Raw genomic sequence first — 19840 nt, 5'->3', positions numbered from 1 at the left:
CTTGAAGGAAAAAGAAATATAGAACATCGACGCACAAAACAGTATACCAATAGTCTTTTAATACTGGCCTGCTTTTTCAATGACAAATAAATTTGAGACTCCAGAAATTCAAAGAATTCAAATAAAGAACTGAAAGATGCTAATAAGAGACGACCAACACCACAGTTTCACTGCAAAAAAACTATCCACACTCACGCTTCTTTGCTTTCCACGGTCTCCTATGAAAAGGCTAAAAAGAATCAGACAATATGCCTAAGGCAGGTATAGCTTTCTATTATACAAGTCAACCTCAAGAAAAGATCCAGAATGCATCTGTTGAAAAGTTGCTACTATGGCAGCTAGGGAGTCTATCCCTGTGATATCAGGGAGGGATTCCCCTCATATCAGTTGTAATACATTCAAACAAAATATGCACCAACTTAAAGAGGGCAAGTCCGTTGTATGAAAACTCACTGCAAATTACTATCATCTCCTTCCTTTCACAGTACCAGTGTTACTCTTCTTACCTAAAGCTATGAAACTGGTTATTCTGAATAGTTACAAAGGACAAATTCTGTAGCACACTCTTCATATTGACAGAGAGATGTATTGTGAGGGAAAAAAAGTGTCTAATAAGCTTGTAAAATTATGATAACATCTGAATGGCATACGGCTTTATCATTAGGTATTATGTAATCTGAATGACTACTTAATAGTTAAACGGTTCTGGTATTTTTCCTTGCTAGTCTAAAACCGGAATGGGCAACATGTTGGTGAATACAGTCTCTTAAAGCAAATCGGTCTATGTTAGCTTTGTTACCCGTGTTATTTTCAACTAATGGCATTCTAGAGAGGCCTGGAAAGCTCTGAATTCCAACATGGTACAATATTCTTCAGAAAATGAACAAAGGATACACTATGGGACCTTCATGAGGAATGAGCACCACAAGCTGGAAACAGCGACTCTTCCATTCCTTAAGCAAGGCCCATCACTCAATGCTGAGAATCTCATTCCTAACTGAATTACAGCCTTGCCTCTAATACGCCTTTTTCAGTGAAGATTGAGAAGGTTTTGACAGAGTTTTATTGACCCATCCGACTGGTTTTATTGATCTATAATCTTTTTTGGACACTAGTCAGAGATCTAAGTCACACAAATACTTTTCAGTCAGCAGGTCAATACTGTCGATATGCTTGCAAATAAGACTTAGAATGTGATTACTGGGGAGAGGGAAGACAAGCTTGAAACACTAAAAATACATTAAGAATTGAGGAAAAACTGGCTTCCAGAGAAAGCAAGACAATCAAGCTACATTTTGGACCAGAAAACTGAAATAGTGCCCAAATTTTTTTTCATATTCACTACCTCGGCTATTCTACAAGCCAATTACAGTTGAGGAAACAGAGAAAAATATCAGGCTTTCATGCACACAGCTGGTGGCTTACCTGTAAGACAAGAAAACAAAACTAAAGCTCAAACCTGCTGTTCAACAGAAGTGCAATTATTTGCATATGCTTAGGTAATAAACATCAGCTGAAGTTTATCTCCCAGGGATTCCAGCCTCAGTTAACTATCTTCTTCCTTTCCTCCTCCCGATTTCATGTGGATGATTTCCAATTCTCCTGCACCAACAACACAGCGCTTATAAAGGGACCCAGTTTATTCAAATAATAAATTATTTGCATGAAGTTAATTCAGTTTGTTTCTGAAAACTGAAGTTAAATGTGGAAGGTTATCTGATAAATTCAACAGAACACAGCATTCCAGAAATGTCAAGTTTATCTTTGACACTCCACTGTATAGAATCTAGAAAGAAGGGCCTGGTTTAATCAATCACAGCTTTTTTTAAATGAAGCAACTAATAAGAAATTAATACAATTACATTACAAAAGAATGTATTTCCTGAAACACACTTTTCTTTACATTAAAGAGGAACAGACACCTTACAGAAATGGTTAGATTCACCAGCTCTTCTCAATAAAAGGGTTGTTACAAAGTGATCCTCTATAACACATATACATTTATATCTTCATCCAAACAGTAAGCTGTGCTTTAATTCTTAAATACAGTGTTCATTTTTAGAGCTCCTTCTGCTTTTGAGCTATCTTTGTCATATTTTTATCTGCCCCAGACCAAGGGAACTCAAACCATCTATGTGAGTGCCTAAAGATTTGTTAAAAAACAGCATACCTGGCCTCCCTAAAACCTACCAGACAATTCTGTAGAACAGAAAAAGCAACCAGTAAGGATGGTCACATAATGGGTTTCAAAGTTGAGATCATCTCAGTCCTATACTAAAGTTTAAGATGGTAAGGAATTTTCAGCGTGTGATACTGTTTCCTCTGTTTTCATCAATCCCTTCCACTCACTCCACTACAAATGTATATGAAAATTAACAGTTCCATTATAGGATTAAAAAAAAAAAAAAAAAGGTTAGGCTTCCTCTATGCTAAAATATTGGGCATGTGTGATCTCAGTATTGTTCTAACTCCTTTTTGTAGAAAGCAAGCAAATAAGAAATGCAACAGAACCAGAAGCCACAAATTTACACTTAATCCAGAAAACTTTAGACTAAAGAGCGGGTGGGCCTATGTCAAAGAGGTACCTTGTTCTTCACACTCAACCTAATGATTCTTTCATACTAGAAAAGAAGTTGACAGCTTCTTACTGCCACCCAGCTTTGCTTTATGCAATCTAGGAATTCCAAGAACAGAGCATTACAATCTCACTATAATGCCCTGTTTTTATTCTTCTGGCACAGATTTATTACAAACATTAGTAATGAATTCTTACCACAATATTTTATATCCAGAGCAGTAGCTTTTTTGGTTACAGCTCTATTTTTTAAATCTCTTTTTGTTCAAAGAAGTCAGCTATACTAGAAGTAGTGAAAGATTCCATTTTCCAAAAATCAATTTTCATACATTGTCAATGACACCGTACCTTTAACTCAGGAAAAAGGTTTCTTTGCCATGTCACTGGCAAAGTTTTGGAGGACTCAAAGCTGCAACACATAGATTTAATTATTTCTCCGCAGAATGTTTTGTGAAAAGCTTTACATAAAACATCAGAATTTTCTTTCAAGTCTTCCTTGAAAGAACTATGAAAAACTAAAATTTACAATTATGATACAGAACCTTATTTCAGTACTGCCAAATGCAAGTGCTCAAACAAAACCAAAACAAAAACAAAAAACCCAAAAAATTCCACATCCCTCAAGATATGTTAGTGTAAACCTTAAGCCATTACCAAAAGAGTATTGGGACCTCACATTACCTTTGATTTTTCAAGACCTTAAAGTACACATAGATGATGCTTTCTACAGTTTTCTCTACAATCACTAGTGCTGTATATTTAAAAAACAAAATCTAACAAATCTAAAAAATCCCACACAGATCAGAAAGTTGAAATACTTGATAACAGCAGCTATAAAATTGTATTTTTGATTAATATCTTTTTAAAACTTGATATCTTCTCTGGCATCTTAACTTCTTTTTTTAATATTTGTTGGTGTTCTTACACTGCAATGAACAATACATAGCTTATATTTAAACACATTTCAGAGAAATGATTCTATAAAACTCAAGGTCAAAATATTTTCCTTTCATTCAATATTAGAACACTATCACAAACTATATCAATAACAGCTATAACTAACAATCACAAACTTCTATTAAATACCCAATACTATGAAGAAAAAAAGTTTCCAGTGTTTATAAGTTGAATAAGTCCTCTCTTCTTGTTGTAAAATCTAACACATACGGCTAAGCAGCAAAATCAGAAAAGCAGAAGAGATCACCTACAAGTGGCATATTGGAAGCAATCACGCAGACACAAGCATATTAAGATGGAACAGAGGGCTGGTCAGATTTTTATTACAGAGGTCATCTTTTTACAAGAAGTCAAACTAAAGAAACAGAACAAGCAAATAATTCCCTCCCTGAAATTCAAGATGACATTTTACAACTACTGCCATGGGATTTTTTTTGTTTTAAGCATAACAATAATGGTTATTTCTTCTGTTGCAGTTTGCCTCATCTTGTTGCTCCACCTTGACAGCTTATCTACAGCTTCTCCAAGGACTAATCAGCAAGAACTTAGGCCTCCTCTACAAGAATTTTTCAAGTGCTAGTCTCTTGAATACTATGAATGAGTTAAACAAAAATAATGACTTCTAAACCAGTAATAAATAGCTGCAACTCTAGTCCAACACTTCTTCCAACCTCAAAAGATATTATATATTAGGAAACACTGCAGCAATATTATCCTTCCTGCTACTAATAAATAAATTGCCAAGAGAAAAGCAGAGCTGTGAGGACAAGAAAACCCAACCCCAGAACAAATATCTCACGCTTACCCAGGGAACTAAGGTTAATTAAAGAAGCAAAAAAATTATTAGGAACAGATTTGCGTTATTCAGACTACAAAGCAGCATCTTATATAGGTCAACAAGAGTTCAGTCAACAAGAATAAAATACTCCTGAAAGTACAATAGCAGTCACTAGCCTCTACCTGACTTTGTCAAATCCAGTTTTTGATTAACAGTTCATTTAAAATATCTTAAAGGTCTTCATCCATCACTGAGGGTTTGTATGGTGTTGTTGCAAACATACGAAAAACTGTAAATGCAGCACTACTTCCCCCCCAAAAAAGATTCATTTGTCTTTAACAAATTTTTCTTCCCTTCTAAAAAAAGTATCTAGAGGCTAATTTATTTTCATTCATTCATGTAACATGTACCAAATACATTAAGACCACAAAAAGCTTTAACATATGTAATAAATGAGTATTAGTATGTATTCTTTATTTATACTCTTCATCTTAGAGTTCCTAGCTGAAATGGAATGAAGAGACTAGATTTTAATTCAAATAAATCTGAATACTAATGCTTTTTCTGAAGAAAATGGCTGTCTGTACATGAAGCATCTTAACAGGAAAAAATAAATGAGACTGCTTGAATCCTTATGAGAACTCATAAAGACTATCTTACCAATTCACTTAGGAACAAGGAAATTAAAAATTATCATCATCACTATCACCTACAGTGGGTAATTTATCATTCTTGCGCTTCGCTAGTATCATGCTCCAACAGTGAGTGGCTAGAGCAAATACAATTAGACAGCTGGCCGCAGAAGTGGGAGCATAATGTGCTTTTGATGGAGTTTATCCAAGCATGGAGATGGAATGTTTGTAATCCATGCAGCAGAGTTACTGTGTTTTCACCACAGTGGAAAAAATAAAAAAAACCTTTTTGTTATTAAAAACTAACAATTTTGTATTTTAAAGAGAATCAGTATCTGAAGATCACTGTAGAGGAGGCTATCAATAACTAAATAGATCAGAAAGACAAATCCAGCTTTGTAACTTGTCTTTCCTTTAAACAGAGAAATCTGGCATTCAAGGTATGTTTAACAATGATACCCAAAGCTAGGTTTCCAACTTTTAACTAAAAACATTTAGTTTCTCACCTAAGGTTGGAATTAAATACTTACATGCTAACACTTACGTTTGGCTCCCAAATGCAAGACTGGCCATCAAGAGATTAAATTGTCTAACATGTAAGAAGATTCTAACAAGCAAAGCTTTTTTTTTTAGTCAAAACAATTTTCTCCAGAACCAACTTCATTTCCTTTTTCTTCCTAAGGGTTTTAATACCTCAGTCACGTCCTCTGGTTCATTATCCTTCTTTCACTCCCTTCCTCCCTCCCACTTTTTATATACATCCACTGCTCTTTGACATGTTCTCCTGGGAGCAATGAAGAGATACTGCCATTTTCCTCCCATGGGATATTGTTATTCAGCTAGGAAAGAAGAACCTTGATGGACTCACAGGGGAAACACTCACAAACAAAAGAGAAAGATTGTCAATTGATTTCTACACTGAGGGTAATCACCATTATATTTTATCTCAAAAGCTCACACAGTGATCAACTTAGAATACAACTAATGGAATATTTTCCTAACAGCATCTACTAACTGATATTAGCCAGATATCTCATTAAAAGCAGCAGTGACAAACCCTAGTTCTCTACCAGGAAAAGGCACTTTTACAATCTAATTAAATTTATTTTTGGTCATTATCTTTGTAAGATTGAAATCAAGTCAACTTGCATTAAAAGTGCTTTGAATCAATTCCATATAATGATTCCACGCAACTGTTTTGTGCCTTTAAAATCTTCCATCTTCGAAAGCTAAAATAGTGCCAAATAAAGTAGCTTAATCCTAAAAGACAATACTTAGTGGTAAACTATAGGAAGAAAAAAAATAAACAGAAAGAATACTTGGTCTGGGAAAAGTCTTAAAACGTTTTCCCCAAAAGAAGTTAAAAACTAAGCAGCACATACAAGGTCACTGTCATGTTTAAATATTTATTTTTACTCAATCTTTCCATATTTCTCAGGTTAATTTGGAAAATTTTTCTCAAAGACTCATCTAATTGCTTGAAAACCTGGAAGAATTATTTAAAGGATTAAGCTATTTTAATTTAGAAGATAAGACTGAATAAATACATCACAGGATAATTTGCAATACACTTAGGATGCACCTGAACTACAGAGGTTGGTCTGTTAGGATCATTACATAATAACTCTGCTTGATGTATTCTTTTTTTCTGTTACCATACAAAGTTGTTTTTTTTTTTTTTAAATTCTCAGTAATTTGAAGTTATTTACAGGCTGGAGGAGAGACTCAAATCAGATATGCTCCAATTAATACTGTACTCTCAGGTTTTGGGAACCGCAGTTTCACTAATTCTCTCCAGCTCATCACTAAATCTGGGCACTTCTGTCCTGACTCGCTCCATTTATTTAAAAAACAGAAAACAGTTAAGCCTACTGCCTACTGAATTGCATAGTTTTCATCAAACAACCTCTAGTACAATTAAYTGACACTATCATACAAACAGATAATTAGTGAAGAGGTCGGCAGCAAGGCCTTTTGAGAGCAAGGGCAGTGATCATATGTAGAAAAATATTCCAGCACTTGCATTATCATTTTTCATGAAGTAACAGGATTTATTAAGAACTGGCACAGCAAAATAAAAATCAAAGGATGAGAAAGGATTATGGGGCTCAAGCCCCAAAGGTTAGCATTAGAGAGGCTAATCTTCCTACGCTCCCTCCCATCCAAGAACAGAAAAAAGACTCTGCTTCTTGCTGTCCCCTAAGCAAAGCTGAACAGCTTTCCCACAGCCTTTACGAAATTCCCCCCGAAGTGTTAACCAGAGCAATTTACAAGGTCAGGAATAAAGTATCGGGAAATCAGAAAGCAGCCAACTTTTCTGTTGAGACTGAAAATAAACAAACACAGATTTTCAATAGTATCTACTAAAAGGGAGGAGGAGGGGGGAGACAGAGAAAAACCAAAGTCAGATTTTAGGGAACTTCCACATCTTACCAGAGAAATTAGAAATGCTGCCTTTCCTGCACAACAGGCCCTGGGGGTGTTCCAAGTCATAATCAAAGCATATGTAGTAATGAGCTGATAAAAATACTGTAGTATTGCTTTCATTCCTGTCAGCTTCTACCACCACAGAAATGCAAACAAGTTTATGGAAGCAAGCAACAGATCCCAACACAGCTACTGCCTCCAGAGTCACCATCCAGAAGTCTAGCCCTTCAGTGATTAACATTATGTTGGCTACTCCAGCTGGATAAGGCCACAATTCCTTGTCCCACACACATCATCTAAATTATTTCCCATCAGTGCTCCACTTCTGCAAAAAAAATTTTAACAGTAGCGACAACGCCTTCTATGATGTTGACGCTATTTCTAAGAAAGAATGTCAACTGTATACTCCTCTACACACCTTGGAAGAGGTGCGAGAGGGTCCACAAAACAACTATCTCATCTGCGAGAGGGTCCACAAAACAACTGACCTATGGCATCAGCATTACCAACAACAGTACACCTAAGCCTTCCACTTGTTTGTACTACTTACAGACGGAGCCAATTTTCTGATGGCAACACTGGTCTGAATGAAGCTCTGCCTTTAATGGCAGCATTTGGAAAAGGAGGGCCAAGTTTCTTCTCACACTTTCAGGGCAAAGAAAGAGAAAGGGCTGAGAAGGGGCTGCTTTGAAACTACCTTTAAGTTGTGAACTAAAAAAAACCAGATGTATATTGTCATATAAGGATGAATTTTCAAATCGCTATTTTTGTGAAAGGTAATTTTTTTCTAAAAAAGCTAAAATATTTTTAAATGTTTATATTAAAAATGCAAAAATCAGAACAGCCAAGTACATTTACGTTAAAATTTGGGGAAATACAAGTAGCTTTCTCTTTTTGTTCAAAAGAATAAAAATAAAAAAGCCAGGAGAACAAAAAACAGATGCAAACAAGGAAAAACATCAAATATTATTTTCAAAGGACAAATTGCAATCTGAAAGCATCTCCTCAAAAATTCTCAATATAAATAATGGACTTCTATTGTTCATTTACCGCAAGGTTAGGCAGCCTGATATGATGGATGAAATGTCAACCACCAACTAAACTTCTACAATCCATCATAAAAAGAGTGGAAGTTTCACTCAGTGTCAATAATCCTAAATGATAAAGTGCAAAATACTTTGCACTGGTCTGATTGTTCTTTTAGAACCTGCATTCACTGCAAAATTTCAGAAGCACTGTTCTTCCCCGATCCTCCCGGGAAGTTGTAAAATGCAGCTATGAATTTATAAGTCAATGATATCATAATCAGGAGTGCAAAACAGAAACAAAATTTTTATAAAGGTCTAGTGTTAGGGGAAATTATACTTACAAAATAAGCTACTTTATCCTATTCAAACATCAAAGACAATCAAGATTTTGTAGCACTTTCCATTTACTAATCAGCTGTGGTCAAATTAAGAAAGTTAACCAGGGCTGCACGAGAGCCTGGTCTGAAATCACAGCTGACTCTGCCTTGAGCAGGAGGTCAGACCAATGACTCCCTGAGGTCCCTTCCAACCTGGATTATTCTAGGATCCCTTTACTAACCACAAATAGATTTTTGCATGCACTACAAAATATACAGATTTCTCATTAACAGAAGGGAAGAAGTTGATGTACCTTTACTTAATTTTGTGATAATTAACATTTAATTTGTACATAACTAACTAGCTCACACTAATCAGAATGCTTTAAATTCTAAATATGGGAAAAGTTCAGTTTAACTTACTGAGATATTCTTATGCATCCTGAAATACAGGAACAGTGGTGGCAACAGCATGAAATACATGCAGAACCATCAAAAAACAGGTATCACATTTCTTGACCTGGGTATCTAAGTTTTCAAATTTTATTGCTCTTTATATTTACAATTTTGTATTATACCACATGATATTCTTATGACAAATTTGTGTTCATATCAGAAGCCTACATCTTTTCTCTGCATAAACATGCAAAAGCAAAATAAAACAATTTTAACAGACTGTCATTATTACAATATATTAAAAATTAGTTACCAATTGTCCCTTTGGACCTGACTCCGTGATATGCTGTAACTTACAATTGCTAAGCATGAAGCTCCCAGAAGTATCACAATACACTAAACTACAAGAATTTCAGTTTCTATTACAGATCTCAAAGCTTAATATAAGCTTTTTCCAAATTTTACAAGAATATTCTTAACAGTGGGTAGAAAGTGTTTATAGTTAACATTAAACATAAAAGCATATTAGCAACCATAAAGTCTGTAAAATTAGGCCATCCTGCCTTTAATATTAGGACGTAGTGTTAGAAATTGCTTCAAATTATTACTTTAGTCTCTACTACCACCACCAGACTATCACCTGTATCTCATCCCCTTATACCTTCTTCCTTAATTATGCATCTAAGAACACTTTAACAAGGTTAAAACACTTTTCAAAGTTTAACCTTCTTAGAAGTCTAATGCTGCAATAGAAAACACAGTACGTGAAGTATATGTTTCTCTTTTGGGAAGAATGGGACTATGGAAGGGCTAGTACACCACAGTGCCTTGTAACCACTACTTTGTGCCTACAATTCACCATGAGAAACTAAGAACAAAACTAGAAAGGTTCAAACCTTTGCCAAAGCTTCTGCTCTTTCCTGGCTCTACACATCCAAGAAACTCCTGGTCATCCTCAGTATATTTTATCCCTTGGAGAAAAGACGTCCAGTGCACTCACATCAACAGTTATGCTTTTAGGTCTTGCTCAGAGTAGCCCTCCAAGTTTTCCCTAGTAATCCACAAAGTCAAGCATAATATACAGACATGGTAGATGATGCTTCAACAGCCTTTCAAGACCTATTTTTTCCTGGTCTACTTCCTGCTGTCCTCCTTGTACATTTTGTCAATTTAATCATAGGGTTTTTATTTTTTTTTTTTTAGGCAATTATTTAATCTACTAGTCTTTCTACCTAATTGCCACAGACTTGAATGGATTTAAAACAGAAGGGTCTCTTGAGCAGTTCAGAGATGAAAAACACATACAAAGTAATTACCAGTCCCACACTGTACATGTGACTCCATCTCCTCTTTCACGAAGCTAACAGAATTAAATACTGCTAGGTATGAGAACAATGATGTAACTGGTATACAAGCTGCATTTTCAGACACCTACTTGACTTTATCTTCATAAGTCCCAAATTAATCTTTTCCCCTTCTTTAATCAAAATTTTAGACATCTTCCGAACTTTGTCTTCCATCCCTCCTCTGATGGCCAGAAAGCTGATGCAAGTTGTTTAAAAATCACTCCAATTTGAGAGCTACCAATCACTATTTATTCTGTAGATCATCATAACTTGGGGGATAGTTCATTTCTTTACCATAATACCACAGTGATGTCAAGTGGGAGAAAAGCTTCACTGTTTTTGAATTGCAAAATTACATTTGCGCTGTGGCTTACAGATTCTCCAAGGTTTTTACAGACTTTCAAACAGAGTAATACATTGTGACCATATTCCTATGTTTTCTCAAGTAACTTACAAACTGAGATTGTTCATCCAGATGCAACCTACTTCATTGGATCAAGTGCCCATAGGTAGAAGTAGTAAAAATATGGTATACGTGTAAAAAGTAGGAGACAGATTTGTATAGGCTGGAATGAGAGGCATGATAGTTTCTGCAGTGAGTTTCATTCAAATTCGGGCATCTAATCCACTATTACATTCCTTGAAGAATCAGCTGGAAAAATTCTAGTCTTCAACTTTCATCTTGTTTATAACAATGCCTTGTCTTTGTGATACCTGAATGTTTGTATGGCTTCTCGAATTAGTTCAGAATTGCTCTTCACCTAATAGCTCAGAAATCTGGAAAACAGCAGTATTGTTTCATCAGGTTCATCCTTAAAGAACTCATGGAATGTCCCCACCTCTCTATGGTTAAATTCTTTTCATTAAAGCTTCCTTGGAGGGAAAAAGTTAACAATATCAAAAAAATCCTTCTACTTGATTCTTTTCTTCCCTACTCCAAAGTAAGCAATCTGTGCATCACAACTAAGCCAAATCAGAAAGCTATCTCGACATAGGTAGCAGTCTAAACATTTCTAATTATTCGTGTTGAAGTAACTCATTCGTTTTAACTTCAAACACATTTATTCTTTACATGTTATTAACTTTATAACATCTTTATTTCAGAAGCTGTCTACAATCTTGCATGCAGTGTGTTAAATGAAAATATTCAGATATACTCCTTGTGGTATTTCAGTGGTGCCCAGCGACAGGACAAGAGGCAATGGGCACAAACCGAAACACAGGAAGTTCCATCTGAATATAAGAAAAAATCTTTTTACTGCAAGGGTGACTGAGCACTTGAACAGGTTGCACAAAGAAGCTGTAGAGTCTCCACCCTTGGAGGCATTCAAAAACTGTCCAGACACAGCCCTGGGCCTGCTCTAGGTGATCCTGCTTGAACAGGAGAGTTGGAATAGATGATCTCCAAAGGTCACTTCCAACCTCAACCGCTCAGTGATTTATGCTTCAGAAATGGAAATACAAAATATTCAACATAAATTGCACAGGCATTTGCAAAAAGAAATAGAAGACGTTTTCCACTCATCCAAAAATCAGTGTTTCTCTCTAGTTTCTCATTACTAACAGATACTGAACAATCAAGAAAAAGAAAGCAGCAAAATGAACGTGCATTTATGTAAATTCAAACTGAACAATCTAAGCATAACTTTAAAGAAGCATTTAAGAGATGCCCCAGTACTGTTACTTCTAAAACTCAAACTGAAGAGGTTTTTTTGTTTATGTGTTTTCATCTTGACTAGTGTTTGCTAGACAAATAATATTCAATTGAGTAATATCACAGACCCAGATTTACTGCAGATTCTTCACTTAATTTTATGCAGCATAGTCTGTAATATCAAGATGAATAGGGTTGCATTTGCTGTAAAGCAGTATGTTAGCTATATATTAACTTATATGCAGTAAATACAGTTAAAAAAATCTGGCTAACTACTAGCAGTTTAAGAGATTCAGATTCAAAAGATATATTTTTTCTGGCTCCTTCAGTCTTAGTTTCTCCAACAGAGAAGTTCATGACCTTTAAATACAGTGTTTGCCATATGAGCTACTATATGTTTAATATATGAGCTATACTCTACCTTTCCCTTGAGTCTCTTATTTTTAACTATTTTTTACTAACCTCAGAAAAGCTCTTCCGAGAATTGTAACTATTCATATCATTTCTAAGTGTGATGGTAATAAAACATGTCTGAACAGAAAATTCACATTTCAGAAAATGGGCTAGAGAACAAGAAAAAATACCAATGGTAAGACCTGTTACCTTTTCCCTTTCCCATCTACCTGCATTATATCATAATACTATTACTGGAGGTTTACAACCATTTGTCTTTACAAAAAGGGCTCACTTTACACCTCTGTAAAGCAGAAACAAACATTTCAAGGCAAATGACTGATGATAAATGAAGCTTAATTAATGCACTTTTAGTCCAATGTGACACTGATCATATATAAAAAGAAATTGTCTTACCGTACACCTTGTGCTCGTCGTAATTGTTAGAGTGAATTCCTCAGAGAATTCTAAATCTGGAATGGATGCAGCATTACAGTTGATACGCTATTGAAAGGAATAATAAGATTCTGTCAATAAAACTGCTAAATTAAAATTAAGATCTCTCATTGGATGAGCTTCATAGGTTGTTCAGCTGATCCCACAAAAACCCAACTTTTCTAGGGCAGTACTAATTCAGCTCTTCAAAAATTGGGAGAAGAGCCTTAAATATGATCCAGTCATATCTGCACACTGACCAAACACCTAAAACCTCTCTTCCCCAAATAAACAGACACTTTGACTAACAGTGGATTTGAACTAGATATGGTAGCTCAAGTTCTTCATGATAGTTGCTCACTTGGGTAACTTGATGACAGCTGATCATAGTCAATATTGAAGTAGCTTTAACAAGCACGCATACAGGTATCTTCAGCAGAAATTAGTTTATATGGCCACAGTTTCTCAAGTCACTTCTGTTGTGGAAGCAGTCTTGGCATTCTTTGAAACACCTTGAAACCCCACAACTTTTTACCTTCCCCTCTTCTACTCCTTGCTCTTACAGCCATACAGTGAACTATAGTCATAAACTGATGCGAGTTAAAACTGTCCTTTTTTGACTTGCCAGGTTAGCTTTTTATTGGTCACAGAATGGTCGAGGTTGAAAATGATCTGAAGATCATGTAGTCCAATACACTACTCAAAGTGTGGTCAACAAGAGCAGGTTGCTCAGGACCTGTCCACTCAGGTCTTAAATAGCTCCAAGGATGGAGACTCTACAACCTCTCTGGGCAAACCACCCCCATATTCAACCACCCTCAGAGTACAAAAGAGTTTTCTTATGTTTAAACAGAATTTCCTCTCTATGTATTTCCTGTATCTCCATTTCTGCCCATTACCTCTTGTCCTATCACTGGGCACCACTGAGAGGAATCTGGCTCCATCCTCTTTACACCCTCCCATCAGCTACTTACACACACTGATAAGATTCCCCCCTGAGCCTTCCCTTCTCTAGGCTAAACAGTCCCAGCTCTCTCAACCTCTTCGCGTATGACAGGTGATCCAATCCCTGATTCATCTCCGTGGCCCTTCTCTGGACTCACTCCACTATGCCCATGTCTCTCTCGCACTGGGGAGACCAGAACCGGACCCAACGCTCCACCTGTGGTCTCACCAGTGCTGAGTACACGGGAATCACCCTCCTTAGACCTGCCAGCAACGCTCTTCCTAACGCAGCCCAGGAGGCCATTGGCCTTCTTTGACGCAATAGCACATTGCTGGCTCATGTCCAGCTTGTCCACCAAAAACCCTGGCTCCTTTTCTGCAGAGCTGCTTCCCAGATGGTCAGCCATCATCTTGCACCAGTGCATGGGGTTTCTCCTCCCCAGGTGCAGGACTTTGCATTTCCCTTTGTTGAACTGCCCAAGTTTCCTGTCTGCCAGTTTCTCCAGCCTGTCAAGGTCCCTCTGAATGGCAGACACAACATTCTGGGGTATCAGTACATGAAGTATCAGTGCAACACGAGTGGGAAAAAGCAAAGGCAGAGGACGGCTTCTCTGGCAACCACCCTGGTTTGAAATGATCACAAAGCTATGACATCCAAAGCTGAAGTAAACTGATAAATACTGACAGACAAAATGGCAACCCACATTTCAGCATTCTTCTATTTCATATATAACTGCAGTTTTTAGAAGTGAAAAATTTCAGATTTCGTAGTTATTCAGAGAACACTTCACCACACTTTATCACTGAATTAAGTTTAGTTTACATAGTCAGACAGCTAAAATGTTTCATCCAAGAATGCCATAGCCCACTGAAACTAAACGTCATATACATTTTTGTCAATATTTCTTGATGATGCCTTTTCTTTCTTTAGGGAATAACATTCTGAAAAGTTACATCATAGACTACTCAAAACATGGAGCAGCTAATCTGAGCAAGCATACTAAACTATCTTCTTTACAATCATATGATAGATTGGAACATTTTAAACTTTCCCTCAAAATACAATCCATTTGTTATGTGGAGTAGCTATTGATTAAAACTATTTACCTATAATGCTATTACTGCTCAACCCATTAATTTTGCTAGTTTGTACTGTAATTCCAGCAAACGAGCTCATGCATTGGCTTTAGTTTATTTTAAAAACATATGATTTTTACTGAAAACAAGCAGATATAAAACCATCAGGCATAACAGTTATGTGAACTGCTCCATGATGACAAACTTTGCTGAGCACATATACCTGGAACTAGGCAGTAACTGCTCACAATAGTATATACTTAAAAAGAGGCGTAAAGCATTAGTTGGTAAATATATATTTTACTATTACCAGTAATATATTTTGCTTGTAAAATGACAATAGTTTATAGACTGCATTGGTAACAATAGCTATGATTACATTTGCCCAACACCTTCCAGTTTAAAGATGTTGTTTTCATTTGTTTATATGTTTGCCTAGCAAATTGATATAGCTCAACTCTTCCATGCAGCTGCTAATTTAGAGCATACTATGTTCTTCATTTTCTCTATACCAAACTTGACTTATTTATAAGGAGTATTCAACTTCACTTCCAGTTGAATCAGAACATGAAAAAATGTGAGAAAAAACAACATATGCAGGTGAAAAAAGTGCTTATGCCTCACAAATTGCACAATCCAACCTGTAGGACACCTAACAATTACAGCCTCAGTTTCTTTATCCCAGCATATCTGTTTTTGGAAGCCCACGACTACCTAAACTTACAAGATATAGTCCAGATTAATTCAGTAAGGGCAGAATTTATCTTACCTATAAGTCTCAAAGTACGTTGCAACACGTGAGTTGATCACTCTACCCTCTCCTTACATTCAGAGGAACAGATAATCACAGGGCTCAAGTCATATAACCTATAATAGGTGTCCTTAAGGCCTAATATTTCAAGTCCCAGAAGATGTATTTCATTCCACTGACTATAAAGGAAGTCTTATCAGCTAGTTCAGATGATAAAATGCAAGACACTGTTAATGACAGATGCACCTAGAAGTTCACAGAAAAATTCTATATACATGTTCAGAGTTTAAACAATGTGCAGGAAGCAAGACTAAAAGCCAGCAAAATCTAGATCCTGAAAAATACTGAAATTTTTCAGGAATCCTGAAAAAATTCCTTTAGGATTCTTTATTCATTATTTATGAATTAAAAAATCCTGAAGGGGGGGGGGGAAAGAAAGAAAGAAGAGATGCACAAGACCACCGAATTAGTTATCCAAGTTAAAGAAATACCAGTGTCAGCACTTCTTGCATTTGAATGTCTGACTTCCAACTTAATTGTTTTTACTCTTTTCTGTAATATAATTATATACAGGAAAAGCTTAAATAGTAACTTGCATCAGGATAGACTGATTTAAGACAAAACCGTACTTCACCTGTCACTGCTTCTGCGGGCAGGGTGATAACTGACCACAGCAAGTAGTCTCTGAGCTGGAAGAGACTGGAACTACCCTCATAATGGTGTCAAGTTCAGCAGCAAACTAAGTAAGCCCATTTTCTTGTACATGGAAATAGGACAGGAATGCATCTAATTAGAAACTACATCCTGACTAAACAGGCAGTGATTCCCACTGAAGGACAACAATAATACTGCCTTAACTGTTTTAATGCAGAGAAGTAACTATATGAACACAGCTAAAATGCCATTACAGCATAACACCTCTGAGCCAAAACTAAGCCACAGGACCTTGGCTACTGTGCTGCTGCTTATACCATCAAATCTTACATATTTCTTGAAGAATTTGGCAGATACCAGTAAATTCATCCTGAGTAGACTAACTCTGAAAGGACAACTCATGTAATTACGACCATCAATTTCCAGGCGTATTATTTTAACCAATATGACAGATTTCATAGACTACAAAAATTTGTATTTGACAGAAAGCACAAACAAACTGGCAAAGCTTGGGGCACACATAATTTGGACAAAATCATGTTACAGAAATTACAGGACAAGTTTATATCTCTTCGAGAGTTCAAATATTTGAGGACAACTTTGAAGGTAAGTAAATATGAACATTTTCTTGACTTCTAGCTTAAGAATTCTGCTGTACCGTAGTTGAACTTCTTGTACTTCTACCTTGGGTTGAAGAAAAACAAAGGAGAAGGGGGTGATATCAAGAAAGTATGCAGCTAATCAACAGATGAGGTCATTTTACCTGCTTCCCAGCAAGAAAACAAAAAACTTGTTTCACAATAGTCCTTCTCTCAATGTGGTGTGAATTGTTCCAACCATTACTAACCAGAAAGTTCTTTGGACTTTCAAATCAGTGTTCTGGATTTGAATCTCATCACTTAGATGCTCTCACAAATGAATCAGTGTACAATGAGAAACACTGTTCACAGGGAAAAATTTTACTGCTTTTCCCTAATATGAATTGCTATGAAAAGACAACACAGAATAGTAAGCATAAAAATGAACTCAATGATTACTGCAGAAACTACTGTTGTTATTTCAGACACAGGAGTCACTCTGTTCAATGAAGCTACAGGAACAAAGTGAGTGATCCTCCAATGAAAGATCTTTAAAGCCAGCTAACTTTACACAGAAATAGATAAGCCTTACTGTAACTCAGTATGCTGGCTCAGGTGAAGAGGGAAGGAAAGCAGGACAGACTGTATACTCCAGAGTTTTTCTGTAATAGTTTCAATTATGCAACTTGTAAGTTACTAAAAAGCAGGTAAATTTGGTTTCTGACAGAAGAAAATCTAGAACAGACATGTTAGAAAAAATCTAAAAATGGATGACCATTTTATTAGGAGCTAAACCTTGGTTAAAAAGCAACAAATACAAGTCTTAAAGTGTTAACACTAAGAACCTGATTACATTTGTTTCACTTAGAAGATGCCTAAGTTAAATACATTTTCTCCATATTACATAAATATGTGTTTTAGACAATGAAAGGAAAAAATAATAAAATGAAACTTTTTAAATCTTACTACTAAAAATTTAAGAAGCATGGTACCTTAATGACACTGGCTGCAGATATAATTGTATTTGGATCCAGCACCTCCACGACAGCTTCTGGAATTACCGCCTTCTTCATGCAAGACATGTCAAAGCCATATACATCTTCCCAGAAAACTAGCTTGTCCACATGTTTATTCATATCCCCCACAGCTACTAGACTAATGGTGCATGTATCAGGATAAACTGTAACAACAAGAAACAGAGTAGTGAAATTTTTTTTGGACATGTATAAAGAAACATTTAAGGGTTTTTCTTTTCATTTTGTTTTTTAAGTGATTAACATTTTAAAAGAACAAATAAAAGAATTGATTTCTGTTCTGGTAAAAGACAGCTACTTTATTTTCTGGAGTTCTACTTCTCCACAAAAGAGATTAGACACTGGAATTTAATTTCCCCATGTTACTCTGGTAACAGTATTACTGTTCATGAGAAGGTATCTCTATAGTTGAATCCCACTGCCAGGAACGTGACCAGAAACTTGCTGTCTGACGAAAATCATTTCAAACATCCTATTCCGGCTTTTCTACAGAGACTGCCCTGAAATTTATTTAATAGCTGCTTGCCAGACACCCCAAGGAAAACTCAGGTGAGGGTTCTGCAATAACAAGAAATCTTTATGAAAAGACCTTATTCCAGAAAAGGTCAAACATTCTTAGTCAAGTGTTTTATGCCTGATTCTCATCAGCTCTGGCCGATACATACCTTGCAACCTAAGAATAATTTCTGGCTACTGGAAAAGATCACACACTCTCTTCTCCTATGAGCATCCAAACGCTATGGAAGTGACCCAACAGCCAGAAGAGAACTTCCTCATCCATTCTTCCCCACAGTTTTAGGATGACTGCTACCCTGTCTTTACATCTGTGTTCTCCCTTCTCCCAAGAATATCTTCAGAAAGATATCTATCTACAGATTTCTCAAACAGTAATGGAAGACTGATATTCGCCTGCCTACAAAGTTAGTCAACCTCTCAGCAATCCACTGATGATTGGAAAAGTCACAAAGAGCAGCAGCTATGAATATGGCTGTCTACAGGCATATAAAACAGCACTGTAGTTTAATGCATTCAAATAGTAAGAAAAACTCACTTGAAGGCTTACATTTAGCCAGGTTTCTTTCCACAAAGGAATTTACACTTTCAATTTTTAGTTTTCAAGCGTCTAAAGCCACACAAATGCTTCATCTAGCTTTATCTAGCTTCATCTAGCTTCAGAGCAGGATGCTTGCTACTAAGCACCTTTTTTTATTGATACATGAATGTGGCAGTGTTAATAACACTGAAGTTTCTCTTTTCCTCCCAAAAATCTGGTGAACTGTAAAGTTGATTTTGTCTTCAGTTCTATTTGAAGTTGTAGCTTATCAAAATGAATATGAAGAAATCATTGGTATAGCATGGTAAGTCAGAAAGGAAATGGTTTTTGCCTTGTAAAATACTGAAGATAGAACTAGTAAATTGCAATTGTACCCTTTACATAGTGAGAGTATGTTTAGCCTAAAGAAATAATTTTATGATCTTAATAAAAAGGAGACTTCACTACAGAAGCTTTTTCTTTCATATAAGAGATTAATTTAAAGTAAACATCAACCTCTACCTTTGGAATGACTAGTTTATACAAAATGCTAGCCCACTGTCATTTTTCTCACTTTCCGACTGTTTAAAACAGAGTAATAAGAAATATTGGTAAGCTTAAATTAAAAACTGCATGGTAAGCTATCATCTCCACATTGTAGATGAGGAGCTCAAGCAGTAGGCTTTTTCAGGAACAGCCTACAATTAACTCAACAGAGAAAAGGCAATTTGATGAGAATCAAAACAGGAAGGCATCCAAACTGTCTTGTTTGAAATCACTTGGTTTCAGCACACTTGACAGCCAGCACCACCCGCAACAACCACCCGCAA

The 19840-nt window shown here is 36.1% G+C and overlaps 1 protein-coding gene across 6 annotated transcripts in view; it reads right to left on the bottom strand.

The window, feature by feature from the left end:
• PRMT3 (protein arginine methyltransferase 3) overlaps nt 1-19840 on the bottom strand; it is a 68174-nt gene that overhangs the window by 11834 nt on the left and 36500 nt on the right. For 4 of the 6 annotated variants that reach the window (XR_003257386.1, XM_026089341.1, XM_026089343.1 and 1 more), the window contains 2 exons: nt 17936-18123; nt 12921-13007 (listed from right to left, as the gene is read on the bottom strand). Coding sequence is in view for 5 of the 6 variants with exons in the window: in XM_026089341.1 (XP_025945126.1) it covers nt 12921-13007; nt 17936-18123 (275 nt within the window). In the remaining variant the exon portion in view is untranslated. Of the gene's footprint in view, nt 1-20; nt 1603-10976; nt 11234-12920; nt 13008-17935; nt 18124-19840 lie in introns of those variants that run through there. The other 2 variants (XM_026089346.1, XM_026089344.1) reach the window with 2 other exon arrangements.

The sequence above is a fragment of the Apteryx rowi genome, unplaced genomic scaffold, assembly GCF_003343035.1.
Source record: "Apteryx rowi isolate R43461 unplaced genomic scaffold, aptRow1 scaffold_81, whole genome shotgun sequence".
Classification (NCBI taxonomy): Eukaryota; Metazoa; Chordata; class Aves; order Apterygiformes; family Apterygidae; genus Apteryx; species Apteryx rowi.
The sequence above is the reverse complement of the archived record's forward strand: the minus strand, read 5'-3'. Positions and strand labels throughout refer to the sequence as shown.